This window comes from Bos indicus x Bos taurus, chromosome 18 (genome assembly GCF_003369695.1).
Source record: "Bos indicus x Bos taurus breed Angus x Brahman F1 hybrid chromosome 18, Bos_hybrid_MaternalHap_v2.0, whole genome shotgun sequence".
NCBI lineage: Eukaryota > Metazoa > Chordata > Mammalia > Artiodactyla > Bovidae > Bos > Bos indicus x Bos taurus.
The window spans coordinates 12,278,509-12,299,568 of NC_040093.1; the positions used below are offsets into that span (position 1 = coordinate 12,278,509).

The 21,060-nt window shown below is 49.7% G+C and overlaps 1 protein-coding gene and 1 non-coding gene across 2 annotated transcripts; both read left to right on the forward strand.

Moving 5' to 3' along the window:
- Positions 1-16,286: 16,286 nt before the first annotated feature.
- LOC113875836 (insulin growth factor-like family member 1) lies at positions 16,287-18,845 on the forward strand. The gene is made up of 4 exons (XM_027514502.1): positions 16,287-16,345; positions 17,359-17,412; positions 17,525-17,789; positions 18,657-18,845. The coding sequence occupies exons 1-4, from the start codon at positions 16,321-16,323 to the stop codon at positions 18,679-18,681; spliced, it is 369 nt and encodes a 122-aa protein (XP_027370303.1). The 5' UTR covers positions 16,287-16,320; the 3' UTR covers positions 18,682-18,845.
- A 1,206-nt stretch (positions 18,846-20,051) lies between these two features.
- TRNAW-CCA lies at positions 20,052-20,124 on the forward strand. The gene has a single exon. It is a non-coding gene; the product is annotated as a tRNA-Trp (tRNA).
- Positions 20,125-21,060: the final 936 nt, after the last annotated feature.

Below are 21,060 nucleotides of genomic sequence, written 5' to 3' on the forward strand. Positions count from 1 at the left end.
CTTCAGCATCATTCCCTCCAAAGCAATCCCAGGGCTGATCTCCTTCAGAATGGACTGGTTGGATCTCCTTGCAGTCCAAGGGACTCTCAAGAGTCTTCTCCAACACCACAGTTCAAAAGCATCAATTCTTCAGCGCTCAGCCTTCTTCACAGTCCAACTCTCACATCCATACATGACCACAGGAAAAACCATAGCCTTGACTAGATGGACCTTTGTTGGCAAAGTAATGTCTCTGCTTTTGAATATGCTATCTAGGTTGGTCATAACTTTCCTTCCAAGGAGTAAGCGTCTTTTAATTTCATGGCTGCAGTCACCATCTGTAGTGATTTTGGAGCCCAGAAAAATAAAGTCTGACACTGTTTCCACTGTTTCCCCATCTATTTCCCATGAAGTGGTGGGACCGGATGCCATGATCTTCGTTTTCTGAATGTTGAGCTTTAAGCCAACTTTTTCACTCTCCACTTTCACTTTCATCAAGAGGCTTTTGAGTTCCTCTTCACTTTCTGCCATAAGGGTGGTGTCATCTGCATATCTGAGGTTATTGATATTTCTCCCGGCAATCTTGATTCCAACTTGTGTTTCTCCCAGTCCAGCGTTTCTCATGATGTACTCTGCATATAAGTTAAATAAACAGGGTGACAATATACAGCATTGATCAACTCCTTTTCCTATTCGGAACCAGTCTGTTGTTCCATGTCCAGTTCTAACTGTTGCTTCCTGACCTGCATACAAATTTCTCAAGAGGCAGATCAGGTGGTCTGGTATTCCCATCTCTTTCAGAATTTTCCACAGTTTATTGTGATCCACACAGTCAAAGGCTTTGCAGAGTCAATAAAACAGAAATAGATGTTTTTCTGGAACTCTCTTGCTTTTTCCATGATCCAGCGGATGTTGGCAATTTGATCTCTGGTTCCTCTGCCTTTTCTAAAACCATCTTGAACATCAGGAAGTTCACGGTTCACATATTGCTGAAGCCTGGCTTGGAGAATTTTGAGCGTTTCTTTACTATCGTGTGAGATGAGTGCAATTGTGCGGTAGTTTGAGCATTCTTTGGCATTGCCTTTCTTTGGCACTGCCCTACTTTGGGATTGGAGCACAGCATGGGGCTTACTATTCAAGTGGTTGTGTTAATTACGGGTAGGGTGTCCCGCCTAGAAAATCCCGTACTCTTCTTGGAGCTAAGAACATTGGACATGAAAAGTAAGATCAACTTGGAGAAGAGGGATTTCTGATCAATCTAATCTGGGACAAGATAATAATCTAATATGGCGGCACCATTTGGGGATGTCCAATCAGGGGGTAAAGGAAGCAGGGCATCAGGGTTAAGGTTTGACAGGGGTGTATGGTGATGTGAGCGGCAGACAGTAGGTCTGTAGAGACATGAGAGGTTCTGTGTGTTCTCATTAAACGATCGGTCTTCACAGCCTGAGGGACTCAAAACCAAATCATAGATGGCATAGAAGTTTGGGAGTTGCACACACAGCACGTAAGGAGCATGTGCTCAAGGACAGGAATCCCTCCCTCAGAAGCACGAATTCTGCTTCTAAAAATATGAACTGGTTGACATCATGAATTACTAGAGAAATGCAACTATAATGAGGTACCACCTCACACTGCTCAGAATGGCCATGATTTAGTCTAAAAACAATAAATCCTGGAGAGGGTGTGGGGAAAAGGGAACCCTTCTACACTGTTGGTGGGAATGTAAGCTGGTGCAGCCACTATGGAAAACAGCATGGAGGCTCCTCCGAAAATGAAAAATAGAACTACCATGTGATCCAGCAGTCGCACTCCTGGGCATATATATTCAGAGAAGACTACAATTCAAAAAGATGCAGGCACCCCTCTGTTCATAGCAGCACTATTCGCGATAGCCAAGAAATGGAAGCTATCTAAATGCCCATCAGGGGATGAAGGGATAAAGACGTGGCGCATACATACAATGGAGTACTACTCAGCCGTAAAATGGAATGAAATCATGCCACTTGCAGCAACATGGATGCAGCTAGAGATTATGGTACAAAGTGAAATAAATCAGAAAGAGAAACACAAATACTGTGTGATATCACTTATACATGGAGTCTAAAATTCGACACAAAGGAACCTATTTACATAACAGAAACAGACTCAGACGTGTGGTTGCTAAGTGGGAGAGGGGGCTGCGGAGGGATGGAATGGAGTTTGTGATGAACAGATGCAAACTGGTATATACAGACTGGACAAGCAACAGAGTCCTGCTGTAAATCACAGGGAAACATTCAATATCCTGTAATCAACCATCATGGGAAAGAATATATATGTGTGTGAATCACTTTGCTGTAGAGCAGAAATCAACACAACATTGTAAATCAACTCTACTGCAATAAAAATGATTAAAAATAGAAAATATACGGAAAAAAAAAAAGAAGGAAATTTCTGGGTCATACATTGACACACAAACAGAAGTATTCAAAGGCCTTTGTAAGTCCTAAAAGCCAGGTGCCTTTCTCTGGGTCATGCTCCTCCCCCCAGTTTCTCCTCCTGCATATCTGACACTCTCTCTGTCCTCATGTAAGGCCACCTCCTGTAAGTTTCCTGGGAGACGTTCTCTGTGGCCAGATAAAAAACAACAGTAGATGCTGCCAGGAGGACGATTTAGTCCATTCATTCTTGGGGCAAAGGGAAATCCAGCGAGGAAGCAGGTGAAATGGGAACTGAGCATCATCCTGGCTTCCACATCCAGGAGCCCGGCTCTGCCATCCTGGACTTGGAGCTGGGGGAAGGACATGGTGGGGCTTATTCAGGGGTGGCTGTGACCAGGGCTGGCCTGCCTTTCCCAGATGGGCTGGGCCAGCGGGGTTGGAGGCTCTTGGAGGGATTCAGGGGGCCTGGGGACTGTTCCAGCCTGTATCACCGACTAGCATGGGACCTCACCTCAGTATCTTGCTTGAATCCAGGGATCAGGTTGAGAGAATTCAATAAATGGCCAATTGATTTCATATTTACCGTCCAGAAACCCAGCATCTTTTACACACAGCAGAGGCAGAGTCCCAACAGCTGAGCTAGCTTCCGTTCAGCATCCTCACAAAGCTGGGCTCAGGAGCAGAAGTCAGAGCCATCCGCACACAGAGAGGGTGGGCACCCAGGTGGGCAAGAGGCAGGAGACAGATGGACAGTGTGAACAGCTGGAGTTGGTTCCCTGTGAACAGAAACTCGACAGCAGCAGGAGCAAGAGAGTAGCAGGGCCCTGCCCAGATAAGAGACAAAAGACCTCGTGTTCCTCATCCTCAAAGTCAATGACACATGCGCAGAAAGGCCAAAAGGGAGGGGGTGTCACCTATTAGTAAGTGATGTCCTCCTACCCACAGCCATTTTCACCAGAATCCGCATTGGCTAAGAGATGCACGTGAACACACGGGAGCAAGATGATTGGCCAAAGGAGACCCGGGAGAAACGCCCTACACTAGTGATTCAGACCACCCTGAGGGTGCAGCTGTCTTTGAGCCCTCCCACTTGTCTATCCACACACACTCTTAACTCCTCTCAGTAAACACGCGACTTGCTTCACATCTCTCTCTCTCTATGTGGAAATTTATTTCTACACAGCTGATGGTCCTGGGCCTTGTCACTGACCCCTGGTCCCTGGTGGGCTAGTGGTTGGGATTTGGTGCTCTCGTTGCGGTGGTCGGGTAAACTCCGGGACTTGGTGGTGGACAGGGAGGCCTGGCGTGCTGCAGTCCATGGGGTCGCGAAGAGTCGGACACGACTGAGTGACTGAACTGAACTGAACTGACTCCAGTCTCGGGCGGGGAACTGAAATCCTGCCTCAAGCCGCTGCAGATCAGGCAGAAGGAGGTGGGGGGTCTCTGAGGGAGCTGGCAGTGGCACTGGATAGCGCCACGTGTAATGGCTTTTACGACACTCGAGAAGGAACAGAAGCAGGATGCCAGCCCGAAGCCTCATCCCTGTCGAATCAGGGCTCTCAGAGTCCATCGAGCCCTGGCCTGGCCCCCCGCTGCCCTCCCAACAGCACAGCCTCTGAGTCTCCCCTGCGATGTCGGGGTCCCCCTCCTCTGTCCCACCGCAGGGCCTGACTCAGCGGCCCTGAGACACTAGACTCCAGGCCGGGGCGTGGGGGGCTGGGCTCCTCCCTCCTCAGTGATGCTAGCCTCGCTGGCCTCCGCGCGGGGCTCCTCTCCCTCACCTCCGCTGGGATCCGGGTCTGGCCTCACGCCCCTTTCTGATCGCGCTAACCAGGTTTGCATTGCTCCAGGAAACTCCTGGTAACACTGAGGACCAAAGAGAGGAACCCCTTCATGGGAACACGACATGACGGGGCAGGGATTCTCAGGAAAAGAGGAGGCGATTCCCCCAAACCTTCCCTATTCCCAAGTGTAATAACAACTCTGTGTAGTGACTCACGGAGGGAAATAGATATTACATCATTATGCGGCTCACATACAGCCACAGAGAAAAGTGCATGAACCAACATAGCAGAGGACTCTGCTCAGAGCATTTTCTCTGCTGTTCTAGTCTATTCTTATTCACGGAAAACATTAATACTGTTTATGCCCAAGTGAACCGGTTTTACATCCTACCCAAAACTGTCCCAGTTTTTCTTAATTGGGTCCGTCAGGTCTCAGTTGCGGCGCGTAGGATCTTCGTTGCGTTCCATGAGATCTTCCGCGGCAGCCACACGGACTCTCTAGTTGCGGCGTGTGGGCTCAGGAGTTGTGGCGCTGGGGCTTAGTTGCTCCCAAGTATGTGGGATCTTAGTTCCCCAACCAGGGATCAAACCTGATTCCCTACCTTACAAAGCGGATTCTTTTTTAAAAAATAATTTTATGTATTTATTTTTGGCTGTGCTGGGTCTTCGTTGCTGCGCGGGCTTTTTCCTAGTTGCAGAGAGCCTTGGAGCACTCTCTAGGTGTGGTGCAGGGGCTTCTCAATGCGGTGGATTGTCTTGTTGCAGAGCAGTTTCCAGGGCATGCGGATTTCAGCAGTTGCAGTTCGTGGCAACAACTTAGTAGTTGCTCTTCCCAGGCTCTAGAGCATAGGCTCAATAGTTGTGGCGCTCAGGCTTAGTTGCTCTGTGGCATGTGGGATCTTCCCGGATCAGGAATTGAACCCCGGGTCTCCTACATTGGTAGGTGGATTCTTTACCACTACCCCATCAGGGAAGTCCCTACCCCAATCTCTTCCTTGGGAAATAGAGTTCCCTGTTCACTTTGAAATGAACTAATCACACCTGAAACTAACACCACATGGTAAATCGATGATACTTCAATTAACATTTAAAAATTAAATTTTAAAAATGTTAATGAAAAAAGTTAAAAGTTTCTAGTTCAGAGGTGTTGTTACAGGTCATCTCTGGGGGGGCGGGGGTCTGACATGAATTCAACACTTGCAGCCCTGCCAGAGATGAGTCGGATCCCATTCACTGTAAAAGTCCTATTTGTCATCATTTGTCACTTGAGTAGCTTTTTTTTTCTGTCGTTGTGACTGCTGCTTCTGCTGATTCACAATATCGGAAGGAGGAAGGGATCTGGCCTGACCATCAGGTGTGGTAAGTGGTCGCCTGTGTTACATGGAGCAGGGACCAGCCTGTGACAATGACATCTGCAGGGAGAATAAATAGCATGATCAGATATCAAAGGTTGGGGCCCTCTGGCCCTGGGGAGTCCCGGTCTCACCTCCTAACGGGCACGCTGCATACCTGACATTGTTTCAGAAAATATGTTCCACCAAGTTCCTGCCCGCTCCCTAGTAGGGGATCCCTGAGGCCAGATGGCGATAAAATTTCCTACAACCCAGGAGGAAGTTCAATCTTTTTACACTCAGGTACTGAGGGGAAGTCCCTGACTCTGCAGATTACTGGTACATTCCAGAAGCACTGCTGGGGTTTGTTCAGGAATCCCTGAACGCAGGGCCTCCTCGCAGTTTCCCAGGGGCTGGGCTTGAGGCTGATGGAGTTTCCCTGGTTGGTATTTGGGGTGTCTGGGACCAGTCTGGACTGTGTCTCTGACCTGCAGTGGGGCCTTATGCCAGGGTCTTCCTTACTTCCAGGGAACTGAGGTGAGAGATAACAACCAATGAGGCTTCCAGCATCTCTTGTTTCCCATGGTTTTCTGAGCATCCTTTGCCAGTGGGAGTACCTAAGACCATGGTGGTGATGAGGCAGCCGTGGTTCCTATCTTCCCGGAGCTCTGAGTCCAGTAGAGATCCCAGACTCATCCCCAGGTGACAGGCAACTTGTTTGGGGACTGTTGCTGTTTTTTTAAATGTAATTCATTTTATTTTTTAGTGCACTGGATCTTCGCTGCTCCCTGGACTTTCCTCTACTTGTGACGAGCGGGGGCTACTCTCCAGTTTCGGTGCGTGCCCTTCTCATTGCAGTGGCGTCTCTCGTTGTGGGGCATGGGCTCTAGGGCTTGCAGGCTCAGCAGATGTGGCACTCGGGCTCAGTTGCCTTGAGGTACATGGGATCTTAGATTCCAGACCAGAGATCAAACCTGTGTCCCCTGCATTGGCAGGTGAATTCTTAACCACTGGACCATCAGGGAAGTCCCTGTGTTTGGGGACTGTGGATGTGGGCTTTCAGTTGCCTCTGCTGCCCTCTGGGCCGATGACTGCCCAGGAATGGTCCTGGATGACAGAACAACACTCAGGCACCGCTGTATTTAAAATAGTGCTTATGTTTCCCCTAAACAACAGCAACAGGCCTCACCCAAGGAGGTTCAGTGCCATGTGAAGCGAGTATGAACAGTGACTTTGACTTTGTTCTTGGGTCCAGGAGCTGGGGTCAGAGTGAGGTTTGTTTGTTTTTTTAAATTTTTATTTGTTTTGGGTTGTGCTGGGTCTCTGTTCCTGTGCCAGCATTTCTCTTGTTGCAGAGCCCTAGCTCTAGGGCACTTGGGTTCAGTAGTTGAGACTTGCTGGCCCCTGAGCAGAGGCTCAATAGTTGCAGCCCACGGGTTCAGTTGCTCCCAGGCATGTGGAATCTTCCCGGATCAGAGATGGAACCGTGTCTACTGCATTAGCAGGTGGATTCTTTACCACTGAGCCACCAGAGAAGCTCCACAGTGAGGTTCTTGAATATGGGCTGGGGTCGAGGGTTTGACTTTCCTTCTGCCCCCAAGAAAAGGAGAGCATGGTCTCCCCAGAAATGCCTTGGAGGTGAAGCTCAAAAGCTGTCAGAGTCACACAAATATAGAGAACAGACTTGGGAGTTTGGGGTTACCAGATGCAAACTCGCACATACAGGATGGATAAGCAACAAGGTCCTGCTGTATAGCACAGGGAACTATATCCAATATCCTGCGATAAATCATAATGGAAAAAATATGAAAAAAAATGTTTATATATGTACAATGAATCACTTGGCTGTACAGCAGAAATGAACACAACATTGCAAATCAACTATACTTCAACAAAATAAAATAAAAATAAAAAGCTGCTTGGACTTCCCTGGTGGCTCAGTAGTAAAGAATCTGCCTGCCAATGCAGGAGACACAAGTTCGATCCCTGGATCACGAAGATCCCACAGGCCATGGAGCAACTAAGCCCGGGTGACGCAATTATTGAGCCTGTGCTCTGGAGCTGGGAATCACAACTACAGAAGCCCTCCCACGTTAGAGCCTGGGCTCCGAAACAGGAGAAGACACCGCAGTGAGAAGCCTGAGCACTGAAACTAGAGAGTAACCCCCGCTCGCCACAGCTAGAGAGGGGCCCACGCAGCAACAAAGAACCCAGCCCAACAAATAAATAAATAAAATCTTTTTTTTTTTTTAAAGCTGTCAGAGTCAAACATGAGAAACTGGGCCCTCCTCTCATGCAAGGTATTGCCTATAAATGGTCTATTTGGCCCTTTGAAAAAAGCGTAGAAGTTCAAACCCAGGGCTCTCTGACTCCAAAGCCTCAACACTTTGGGGGCTGGTGTCCTCCATGTCTATGGAGCCCTGGTCGGGCCCCCCACAGCCTCTCTGAGTACAGCCTCTCAGACCCACCCCTGCTGCCCTGATTTCCTCCCACTTGTCCACCCAGGAACTGACTCAGCCACCCGGAGAGACCAGGCTCTGAACTCCGGATGCCGGCAGGAGTGGCCCCTCAGTCTGAGAGACGCCAACTCCAAGCCCGCCCTGGGCAATTGGCTTCTCTTGGGAACTGGCCCGTGTCCACACCAACCTCAACCCTCCTTTTGGTAGAAACACCACGCTAGGTGCCAAGCCTACCAGGCTGGGTGCCAAACACCTGGGGTGGACGACGTGAGAGCTGAGCCCATTTTTCCGAAAGACACAACGGGACAGCAGGTCGCCGGAACTTTGGAAAGCAGCAGGCAAGCCTGTGCCTGGAGATTTCTGATCTCTTGTGTGTTTATTAATCTCTGTATGTGACTCACTGGGAAAAATAGATATTACTTCCTTTAGTTACACACAGTCCAAAAATATGTGATTACCAAGTATTTGTGAAGATTCTCTGCCATGCACACTCTCCTATCTTCCATGAATTTTGTCTTCATTTTATTTTATTTTTTTTTTCAGTGCCATTCTCCCAAATCTTCCCACCCTCTCCCTCTCCCACAGAGTCCATAAGCCTGTTCTATACATCAGTGTCTCTTTTGCTGTCTCGTATACAGGGTTATCGTTACCATCTTTCTAAATTCCATATATATGCGTTAGTATACTGTATTGGTGTTTGTCCTTCTGGCTTACTTCACTCTGTATAATAGGCTCCAGTTTCATCCACCTCATTAAAACTGATTCAAATGTATTCTTTTTAATGGCTGTCTTCATTTTAAAAGCTTTTTAGCTTTCCTGGTGGCCCAGTGAATAAGAATGCGCCTGCCAATGCAGACGACACAAGTTCGATCCCTGGTCTGGGAAGATCCCACATATCATGGGACAATTAAGCCTGTTCACCACAGCTACTGAACCTGCGCTCTAGAGCCCATGTGCCGCAACTATGGAGCCCAGGTGCCCAAACTACCGAAGCTCGAACCCCGTAGAGCCTGCACACTGTACCTACCGTGGGCCTAGAGCCACCTCAGTGAGACACCCACATGCTGCAGAGAAGAGTAGCCCCGCTTGCCACAACTGAAGAAACAGCCCACGCAGCAGTGAAGCCCAGCACAACCAAAAGTAAATAATAAAATAAAAATTCTCTTTTAAAAAGCCCTAAATGGAAGAGTTAAAACTAGCCAAGTCTTAGAGAAAACAACGGAGTAAGTGTTGTTTTGGATTTGAAAATCGTTTCTTAGATATGACACCAAAAGCGAAGAGGCAAAGGGGAAAAAAAACATACAGGCTATACTGGACTTTCAAAAAAGTTTAAACTTCTGTGTATCAAAGGATACTGTCGAGAAAGTGAAAATGCAACTCACAGAATAGGAGAACATATTTGCACATCACAAATCTAATAAAGATCTGAAAGGTAATCTCTAGAATACATTCAGACTTGTAACTGAAAATCAAGGGCTTTCCTGGTGGCTCAGTGGTAAAGAATCCACCTGCCAATGCAGGAGACACAGGTTTGATCCCTAGTCTCGGAAGATCCCACTGCCTTGGAGCAACTAAGCCCATGCTCCACAATTATGGACCTGTGCTCTAGAAACCGGGAGCCACAACCGCTGAAGCCCAAGAGCCCTAAAGCCTGTGCTCTGCAACAAAAGAATCCACCGTGATGAGCAGCCCCTGCATGGCAACTAGAGAGTTGGCTTTCCACAGCTAGAGAAAAGCCCAAGCAGCAGTGAAGATCCAGCATGGCCAAAAATAAATACACTTAATTCTCTAAAAACCGAAAAGTAAAAAGATTTGAATGCAGATGTTGTCAGTCCAGGGAACACAAGGAACTGTCCACAACGCTGGTGCTGACCAATCTCTTTCATTGTTCTGTTGCTGGAACGATACTTTCCCTGAGTAGCTTCACTTTACAGTGTGATTTAGATTCCCACCTGCGCGTGCAGAGTGAAGGCTGGTGTGGTTTGCCTCAATCTGAAACCCTTGATCTGTTTGGTTCCAGACGAAACTCATTCCCTTCTCACTGAGAATCAAACGCACAACTAGGCCTGATTCTCAAGTGTCTTTCTTGACAACAAAGCCACAAAAAACTGTGAAAAGTGCTCAGGAGAAGATATCCAAGGTGCTATCAGGATGTCATGACGTTACAGACCTCATCCTCTGAATTGAGGGACATCTCAGGAGGGTGGCATTTAAACTGAAATCTGGGGGCCGAACGGAAGGCACGTGAAGAGAGTCGGGAGAGGGTCTGACAGAAACCATCATGTATGAACCCTGGAACTTGGGGATGTAGGGAACACATAGGAGGTGGGAAGAGAGTGGTGAGGCATACAACTGAGGAAATAGCTGTTGAGCCCTGGTAGACATCTGGGTTGTAATCAGGCTTCCCTGGTGGCTCTGACAGTAAAGCATCTGCCTGCAATTCAGGAGACTGGGGCTTGATCCCTGGATCGGGAAGATCCCTTGAAGGAGGGAATGGCAACCCACTCCAGTATTCTTGCCTGGAGAATCCTACCGGGGTCCAGCCCTGGTTGGATCCATGGATTCCCTCTGGAGGACGGCGTTGGCGAAAGGATAGATAAAAGGAGAAAGAGAGAATTTTGCAGTTAAGAAAATAGAGGAGAGAAAAGAGGCTGATATTCCTTGGTTTACGCAGAAAGCCAATAAAGCCCCAGCACAGGACTTGCTCTGTTCACGTAGGCCGCAGGCGTCCTCTTGAATCGCGGAAGGTGCCCCACCTTAGGCACCTTGTCGAGTGGGTCTTAGAAGCCCAGGCAGGAAAGTGAACGCAGAGAGCCCCTGCGCTCCATGGAATCAGCCTGAATAGGAAAAGGAAAGAGAAAGAACAACATGGGGAGACCAAGCTTCGGTGAGCAAGGCCCACACTTTATTTTCCAAAGTAGTTTTTATACCTTAAGTTGTGCATAGAGGATAACGGGGGAAGGGGTAGAGTCATGCAAGGTCAGCAGTCCTTGATCCTTATCGAAGCCAGGCTTTCTTTCTGCAAACTTATCATATGTAAAAGTTTTAGATGATTCACATCATCTTTTGGCCAGGAGGCCTGTTAACATTTTATGACCCTTTCTTCAGAAAACTTATTTTTCTCTAAAGGTGATTATTCTAAAGTCAGGCGCCACCCTCCGAAAGCATTAGATAAAGTTGCATTCCTACAGGGCAAAAGTGTGGTGGGCTACAACAAGAAAAGAATTAACTCAAGGGTCCAAGATTACAAACATTAAAGTTACTACTTACATTTCTATACACCAACTATATTAATCAATACACTCCCAGGGACACAGTAGGTAAGGGATATGGAAACTTTGCAGCAAGCATTAGCTCAACAAAGAAATCCTCTACTAGTTCTATTTTAACAATTTTAACTCTGAGAAGCTCTGCATTGTTAGAATATCTTAAGCTTCCTGTGCCTCTGGTGGTTGGGAGACTGTGAATCTGAACAAACCTGTCAGGCAAGCTAGAAAGTCATCAGAGGGGTTTGAATTGAAACACTCCTATTATGCCCAGGAGACTTATTAACCAGAGTTTTAAGTTGATTTTCTTACAGAGAAAGGTGGTCGGGGATAGCCCCCCCGTTAATGTCAGAGGAGTTGGTGAAAGTTGTGAAATAGTAAAACAGACAGATTTTGGTTTGGGGGTAGATGCTCAGGCAGGCCCAGAGGGGTACCCCTTGAGTTCTGGCTCGCCTTGCCCACCAGATCTCTCCCACATGACCTTGTCATGGGTGGAGACTCTCGTGCTGGCTCCCGGCAGAATCCCATGGACAGAGGAACCTGGCGGGCTACAGTCCATGGGGTTACAAAGAATCGGACCCAACTAAAAAACTAACACACACACACACACACACACATGCACACACACACATGCGCACGCACGCACACACACACACAAGGAGTTATAATAAGCCGAGGGCAATGGGGAACCATGAGGAATGTGCAAGAAGGACACTTGGCACCTCCGCCCTTCACTGAGGGCCTCCTTGTCTGCAGAGGCTGGGAAGCATCAGTCCACCTTTCCCACAAGCCCTGGTGGCTGGGGTTCCTGATGTATCTGCAGCCCTGGGCATCACAGTCATGCAGTCATCAGGTGTTTCCCCAGCAGCAACCGTGAGTTTAGGCAACAGCTCTGAGATCTGGATCCTAGATCAATGCAAGGAGACACAGCCTAGAGCCTCTTCCTCCAGCCACTCCTAAGACACATAAGCTCTTAATCGACTATATCATTTGGAGGATCTAACCAGGGCTGGGTCAAGCCAAACCATCCATTCTTTGGTCACCTGAAGTCACGTTGCAGGGAGCAGGGATCTGTTTGTGTGATCCCAGGGATAGAGTTGTGTAAAGGAGGGACACAACCTCCCCATCAGCCAGCAGAGGAGGGACCTCGTGGATCTGGGGAGTCCCAGCCCCTCCTCCTGCATACCTGACATTCCTTCCACACACATGTAAGTCCACCTCATTCCTGCCTGTTTCCTGGGACGGGCTCCCTAAGGCCAGATGGAAATAACACCCAGATACTGCCAGGTAGAAGACCTAGTCTATTTATTCCTGGGGCAATCGGAAAGCCAGTGGGGAACCGGTGAGAGCAGGAACTGACAGCAAACCCCTGGTATCACACCCAGGGAGCCGGCTCTGCCAGCCGCAGCCAGGACACTTGGGAACCGTCACCTGGGGCTTCCCCAGGGTGGCCTATGAGCAGAGTCTGCTTGTCCTTCCTAGATGGGCTGGGCCAGGGGTGTTCAGAGGCCCCTGGGCTGGGGCTCAGGAGCCCTGGGATCTAGTCCAGTCTGAGTCACTGACCAACAGTTGGACCTTGGGTCAGTGTCTTGCTTGGCTTCAAGAAACAGAATGACAGAATGAGACAAATAGTTGTGTGAAGTCAGGATCTTACACTTGTTGCCAAGACAGCTAGAACTTTCTTTAGCCGTAAGTAGAGGCAGGTCCCAACACCTAGTGATGGCATCAGCCAACACAGGCCGGGTGCCCTCACAGTCACCTCCGACGTGGACGGTGACTTCCCGTGTGTCTTGGTGGCAAAGATTCTTCCTGCTAATGCAGGAGACACGGGTTCGATCCCTGGGTTGGGAAGATCCCCTGGAGAAGGAAATGGCAGCCCACTCCCATATTCTTGCCTGGAGAATCCCATGGACAGAGGAGCCTGGCAGGCTACGGTCCATGAGGCCACAAAGAGTCAAACATGACTGAGCGTGCACACACATGCAGGAGACACAGCCGTCCCAGACAGTGAGTTCTTATGGTGGGCACAGTAGGATGGGGTTCCCTGAGGAGGCTGGCGGTAGGATGGGACAGAAGTTTTTGCAAAGGCTTTTTTGGTACCTTGAGAAGGGGCCGAGGCAAAATGTGAACCCAGGGCTATCTTATCCCAAAGACTCAGCGCTGCTGAGTTAATGGCTGTGGATCCCCGGAGTTGGGAAGATCCCCTGGAGGAGGGCATGGCAACCCACTCCCGTATTCTTGCCTGGAGGACCCCATGGACAGAGGAGCCTGGCGGGCTGCAGTCCATGTGGTCGAGAAGAGTGGAACACGACTGAAGCGACTGAGGACGCACGCACGTGTCCACAGGTCTCAGAAGCGACACTGCTCTTTGGGCAGCATCCGGGCTCCGCACCTCTGTGCTGACCTCCTTTCACCCTCCTGTTCTTCAGTGACTCAGCTCCAGGCCCAGGAGTGAGGTCTGGGCTCGTCTCTCTTCAGAAACAGAACCCCAACCCTGCCCTAGAAAACATGCCTTCTGCCACATCCTGGCTGCTATCCAGGCATCGACAGCACCCCAGATACTCACAGAGGCAACTGTCCTCCTGGAGCGATTCCAGGAAGAGCATGGAATCAAGGTCAGGAGCAATGTGCTGCTCCAAACTCTAGAACATGACTTGACAACTAGCATTGGGCAAAGGAGGATCCACCCTTGCTTCAAGCCTCCTCCATTCATGACTTTATTAACCAACACCTGCAACTTGCCAGAAAACAGACATTACATCACTACATGGGTTCCAACATTCCTGAATGCGAGTTGCAGTACACAGCATTTAATTGTGAAATAATTAATAAGATTCTGTGTAATTAGCAGAGACGTGGATTGGTCTCAAGATCTTCATACAGATTGAAGTCAAAAGAGGAAAACAAGTATTGTGTATGTGTGGAATCTAGAAAAATGGTACAAGTGATCTTATTTGCAAAGCAGAAACAGAGACACAGAAAACCATGCATGGATGCCCAAGGGGAAAGAGGCGGGCATGGGATGAATCGGGAGATTGGGACTGGCATATATACACTATTGATACTGTGCTTAAAATAGACAGCTAATGAGAGCCTGATGTATAGCCCAGGAAACTCTGTGATGACCTAAATGGGAAAGAAATCCAAAAAAGAGGGGATATATGGAAACATATAGCTGATTCACTTTGCTGTACAGCAGAAACTAACATGACATTTTAAAATAATTTTTTTTAAAACCTGGAAAAAAGATTCTTTGCAGCACATACTAATCCATTCCTTAATCTATATTTTCTTCAATTAAAAAATGATGTAGCCGATGCCCAGCTTGAGTGGTTGTCTAACCTACTAAAATGTTGCAGTCCACAGTTGGGAAATACTCAGAGACTGCAGAAACCCCCAAACTCCAAGGGGCGACGTGGGGCTGGGAGGGGAGCATGCTGTACCCTGCCCCCTCTTCTGCTGTTGTTCAGTCGCTCAGTCTTGTCCGACTCTTTAAGACCCCAAGGACTGCAGCACCCCAGGCTTCCCTGTCCATCACCATCTCCTGGAGCTTGCTCAAACTGATGTCCATTGAGTCAGTGATGCCATCCAACCATCTCATCCTCTGTTACCCACTTCTCCTCCCACCTTCAATCTTTCCCAGCATCAGGGTCTTTTCCAATGAGTTGGCTCTTTGCAGCAGGTAGCCTAAGTATTGGAGCTTCAGCCTCAGCATCAGTCCCTCCAATAAATATTCAGCGTTGATTTCCTTTAGGATTGACTGGTGTGATCTCCTTGCTCTCCAAGGGACTCCCAAGAGTGCTCTCCAAGGGACTCCCAAGAGTCCTCTCCAGCACCACAGTTTGAAAGCATCAATGGGAAAAAGAAAACATTTAGAACTCTGGTCACTGCACAGGTATTTTTGCTGTAGCAGGATCTTCCCTGAGCTCCTAACTCCGGTCTCAACCTTCCTGTCCAGCCTCCCCAGAGCAGACCTGGGGAGACAGATATTCGTAGACACAGATCTGAATACTCTCCTTCCATGCTCAGGACATGGACATGGTGCTCAGTGCACTGAGGATAAAGTCCTGAGTCCTCAATGCTCACAAGGGACTGACCCTGCCCCTCTCCCACTCGCTCCAGCTCCCTCGTCTGTCTTCCACACTCTCTGGGGCTCAGCCTTCCTAAAATACAGTTCAGCCTCATCCTTGAAATATTAGCTCACATATCCCCTCTTCCAGGAATCCCTCCCTGAACACTCAAGGCATCTCATGACCTCCCACTCTAATCTGGGCTCCCACAGCCACTGAGTTTTTACCCAAACCTGACCTCTCTGAGTCATCATGGTCTTAAAGATGGTCTGTAGCCCTCTCTGATGCTACTGAGTAATCACTGCACCTGTAGCAGCCTCTAACTCAGGGCTTGCCACACAGCTCATTCTCAGTGAATCTTTATTGCCAGGCTCTTAAATGTGTCTGTCATCTATTTTAGACTAAAAAAATAAGGGTCGGGCTTCCCTGGTGGCTCAGTGACAAAGAGGCGGGAAGAAAAGCCACTGCGATGAGAAGCCTGTGTCCCGCAACTAGAGAGCAGCCCCTGCTCCCCTCAACTAGAGAAAAACCCGCACGTGGCAACGAAGACCCAGCATTGCCAAAAATAAATAAATAAATAAAATTATTTTTTTTAAAGTCCAGAAAGTAGAAGACTTAGAGGATCTGATGGGAAAGCTGGCGAGTGGATTCATCTTGGGAGAGTGGGAAGGACCCCAAGGATCCCTATTTGCAAAAGAGGCTGCAGTGTCCGGGGTGAGAGGGAGGCTCTGGTGGGGAGGGGGAGGAGGGGGCCCCATGGGTCTCCTCCTGGCTCTCAAAGAATTGACATCATGTTTGACAGTGACGTGACCAAGCTCACATCTGAAACCTGTTGCTGCCCCAGGGCCCCAGCGTGTCTCTGCAGGCCTGGCAGGAAGACAGGAGAGCTGATGAGAGCAGGAGCTTCTTTCTGGGGCAGGTGGGGGCGGGGCTTCGGCGGCATAGTATAAAACCAGCTGCTGGGATCTGCTACACTTCCTTCCACTCCACCGCAGCCAATCCAGAGCCATGACTCCACGACGCTGCATCCTGGGTAAGAAGGACCAAATCCCGACTCTCTTGGAGCCCAAATCCAAAATCAGCCTCAACACCATCCTCGCTTCAATCCATCACTCCTCGTCCCTAGCCCCCAGCCAGACAAGGGACTCCATCATGGCAGTACCCCTGCCACATCCCCAAGGGCGTGCTGCCTGCTCAGTCGCTCAGTCATGTCCAGCTCGTTGGGACCCCATGGACTGTAGCTCTCCAGGCTCCTCTGTTCATGGGATTCTCCAGGCAAGAATACAGGAGTGGGTTGCCATTTCCTTCTCCAGGGGATCTTCCTGACTTAGGGATTGAACCTGTGCCTCCTGCATTGGGTGCTGCTGCTGCTAAGTCGCTTCAGTGGTGTCCGACTCTGTGCGACCCCATAGATGGCAGCCCATCCCTGGGATTCTCCAGGCAAGAACACTGGAGTGGATTGCCATTTCCATCTCCAGTGCATGAAAGTGACAAGTGAAAGTGAAATCGCTCAGTCGTGTCTGACTCTTAGCGACCCCATGGACTGCAGCCCACCAGGCTCCTCCATCCATGGGATTTGGCAGGAGTGTTCTTTATCCCTGAACCACTTGGGAAGACCAAGAGCAGCCCCATCCATGTCCCTGATCAATTTCCAAACTCATGCCCAATGCTGTACATTATGACAGTCTCCCACCCCAAATCCTGGCATCTAAATTTTAATATTGGTCATGGACATAACACAACACCAGTGTTAGCTCAGCTGCCTTTAACGCTTGACTCCAGCTGAGCCTCCTGCTCTGAACTCTTCCCTCCCAGGGAACACCCACATCCCTCAGAACCCCAAACCCATTTCTCTGAGTCCTGCCTGCCTCCTCTCAACTTCCACAGACCCATAATCCGCAGACACCTAACACAGGTCTGTTCCTAAGCTTTCCCTGAGCCTTGGTCAGGACAGACACCCCCTCGGACCCCCCCTCCTCTAGGTTGGGCTCCAGTGGCTGCCCCATCCACTTTTGAGGCCAAGCATCATCCCTTTTTCTCCCACAGCTGTCTTGGCCGCTGTCTGCATCCTTTTGCTTCTCTGTTCACATGCTGCCCCAGGTGAGCCCAGGAGGGACGCGGACGCTGGGGGGTGGGGTGCCGCTCCCAGAAGACCCCAGCCCAGGACTTGCCCACCCCGCTGCCAGGGTGACACCACCTCTGTTTCCTCCAGTGTCCCCCACAGGCACTCAGCTGTTGCTGTGCCAGTCACAAGAGCGATGCGGGGACCAGTTCTGCGACCCCCGGCAGGACTGTTGCTGTGACGATGCCGTGGTACCCTTGGGCAGGACCCGGAAGTGTGGGAACTGCACCTTTAGGGTCTGCTTCGAGCAGTGCTGCCCGTGGTTGGTCAACAGGCCCCAGGAGTCCTTCGTGGTGAAGGTGAAAGGTCAAAATTGTTACTCGGCTGTATCCTCAGACGATCGGGTTTGTGGCAGGTGAGGTTCTGTGCCTTCCAAGGGAGGAGGGGGCACGGAGGAAAGGGGGGCCTGCATACTGGTTCTATGACTCATCGCCCCCCACCGAGTGCTTTTCTGGGTCCTTCCGTCCCCATCCACCTACTCTATTCCATCCACCAAAGACCCTGATGCTGGGAGGGATTGAGGGCAGGAGGAGAAGGGGACGACAGAGGATGAGATGGCTGGATGGCATCCATCACCAACTCAATGGACATGGGTTTGGGTGGACTCTGGGAGTTGGTGATGGACAGGGAGGCCTGGCGTGCTGCAGTTCATGGGGTGGCAAAGAGTTGGACACGACTGAGCGACTGAACTGAACTGAACTCTCTGTTGCTTCTTTCTCCTTTCGTTTTTATTTCTATTTCATCCTCTTCGTTGGTCAGCTTGTGTTTCTCTTTTCTACTCCTCTGCCCATAATCTATCCATCCCTCCCTCTGCATCCATCTCTCTCTTGCTCCCCCGCTCTCTCTGTCTCTCTTCAGTGTTGGCTGATCAGAGGTCAGTTGGATGCTGTGTCCTGAATGAGCCTGGAGAGATGTGTTGTCCCCTTAGATCTGGGACATGGAGTGGGTTTTAGAGGGATAGGAGACACTCAGATTCAATCCCTCCCTCCTTATTCTGTCTCCTTTGTAACAGTCATCCTAAGTCTATCCTGAGTAGGGAGACTGGTCCCCTTTCTGTGACCATGGACAATCGTGAGAGGTTACTTTGCTGTTGGATGTCCCCAGGACCCTGACCTCTCACAATGACCCCTGTGACTAATACCGTGAGGGATGATCAATCCCCAGGCTGGACCTGGGGACCCTTAATGAGATCCGTGATTCCCCTTGGCATTTTCTCCACCAGGAGCAAACCAGGAGGCACTCTGTGAATTCTGCAACCTCACATATTCTATCATGGCGGGATCGATGCAAACGGAGTCCTTTCTCCACTTCCAAAGGTGGCAAGATAACACCCACTTTTCCACTTAAGAACAAGTTTCAAGTTACCATGACCTCCTGGTTGCACTGAATAAAAATTCCATTTCAATCACAAGTCTCCGCTTTCTTGCACTGATCTCGACAGGGTGTGGCACAAGGTGGGGGACGCGACTCACAGGCAGGGAGGGACGGGGTCTTCGGCGCGGAGCCCGAGTCTGGACTGGTCTCTCCCTCCCAACCCCCCAACCAAGGAGGGAGGGTGGGTCGGCGCGCCCCCTGGCGGGCACTGGGCCCAGCGCGGGGCGGGGCGCTTCTGAGGGTGGACCAGGAGGCAGAAAGAAAAGTCTCCCCTTTCTTGGAAATCCACCCCGGGGCTGGACTTTGTACCGGCCCAGAGATTGTGGTGTGGGGGTTGGAACTCTCACAAAGGAAGAATTTGCTTGTCTCCAAAAAGGATTTCCTAGAAAGAAATCAAAATTTGCGCCTTTACAAGATTCTGGAAACGGAGGTATCTGAACTTAGTAAGGCAGAGCACAGGCAAAGGTCAGAGTGGTCGATTGGTAAGACATTCCTCCTCTGGAGTCAGCTCTGCTCAGAGAAGGGCCTGGAAACTTCTGGAATGTTTGGACCTTTAACCGAAGGTCATTTCAGCCCAGGCCTCTCTAACGGCCACAACCAGTGACACCAGCCTTCCACAAAGGTTTAGAACAGAAAGTTGGGGAGAGGGCTGATTGTCGGAGGCCCGTTTGGGGGCACACCCAATTCAGGGACAAAAGGTATCACTTTATTCTGTGTAATTCTGATATAAAATTGTTTTATATCAATATAAAATTAACACATAAGAAAATAATTTCCATGTCTTTCACAACTCAAAAAGTACACTACAGAAGTCTGGGTCCAGGAAGGGACGGGACTGGCCCGTGAAGTAAGTGCAAGGAGAGAGGAAGGAGTTTGGTTCCAGGGTGGGGAGGTGGGTTTGGACACCCTTTCAAGTCATTCTTCACCAGAACGTTCCAGAAGGGGGCTGGGTGCAGATGTGGCTGGGGCCTTCTCTGGTAGTCCAGTGGTGAAGACTCCACCATGTGTAAAATTGATAGCTAGTGGGAACCTGGTGTAGAGCCCAGGGAGCTCAGCTCTGTACTCTGTGATGACCCAGAGGGGTGGGATGGGGGGATGGAAGGGAAGGCCAGGAGAGAGGGGATACATGTATGCATAGAGCTGATTCACTTCTTTGTACAGCAGAAGATGACACAACATTATAAAGCAATTATACTCCAATAAAAATAAACAGAACAGAGACTAGAATAGAACTAAGCAGGCTTCCCTGATGGCTCAGAGGTTAAAGCGTCTACTTCCAATGCAGGAGGCCCAGGTTCGATCCCTGGGTCAGGAAGATCCCCTGGAGAAGGAAATGGCAACCCACTCCAGTATTCTTGTCTCGAGAATCCCATGGATGGAGGACCCTGGTAGGCTACAGTCCATGGGGTCGCAAAGAGTCGGACACGACTGAGGGACTTTACTTTCACTTTCTAAAAATAAATATAAATAAAATGAAGTGAAAAAAAAGAAAAAGACTCCTCCATGCTTCTACTGCAAGAGGCACCATGCCATCTCTGGTCAGGGAATAAGACACTGCTGCTGCTGTTGCTAAGTCGCTTCAGTCATGTCCGACTCTGTGTGACCCCATAGACAGCAGCCCACCAGGCTCCCCCATCCCTGGGATTCTCCAAGCAAGAACACTGGAGTGGGCTGCCATTTCCTTCTCCAATGCGTGAAAGTGAAAAGTGAAAGTGAAGACGCTCAGTTGTGTCCGACTCTTCGCAACCCCATGGACTGCAGCCTACCAGGCTCCTCCGTCCATGGGATTTTCCAGGCAAGAGTACTGGAGTGGGGTGCCATTGTCTTCTCCTGAATAAGACATTACACACCACAAAAAGTAATTAATTATGAAAATAAAAATAAAGAGAAGATCAGGAGGTGGGGCTGCAAATGAGGGGGTAGGAATGTGGGACAGGGCTGTGGGGGTGGGGCACTCAGAGTCTAGCCCTGTGAGTGGACCCCAGACTCCATTCAAACATGGGAACCAGAGCTCAGTCTAGGAGATCAAGGGCCAGGCAGCACAGGTTCGTAGGTGAGACGCTCTGGGAACTTCAGGTTGAAATCTTGCCTCCAAGTGTCCCTCAACTTTTCCTCTTTGTTCTACCCTTTCCCTGTCCTTCCCAGTTGCCTCTTTTCTCAGTCTATGGCCTCAGGATTCAGATCCACCCATTTTCTCCTCACCAGCAGACTCCAGTTTCACTTACTATAATGTTGACACAGAGCTTCCCAGG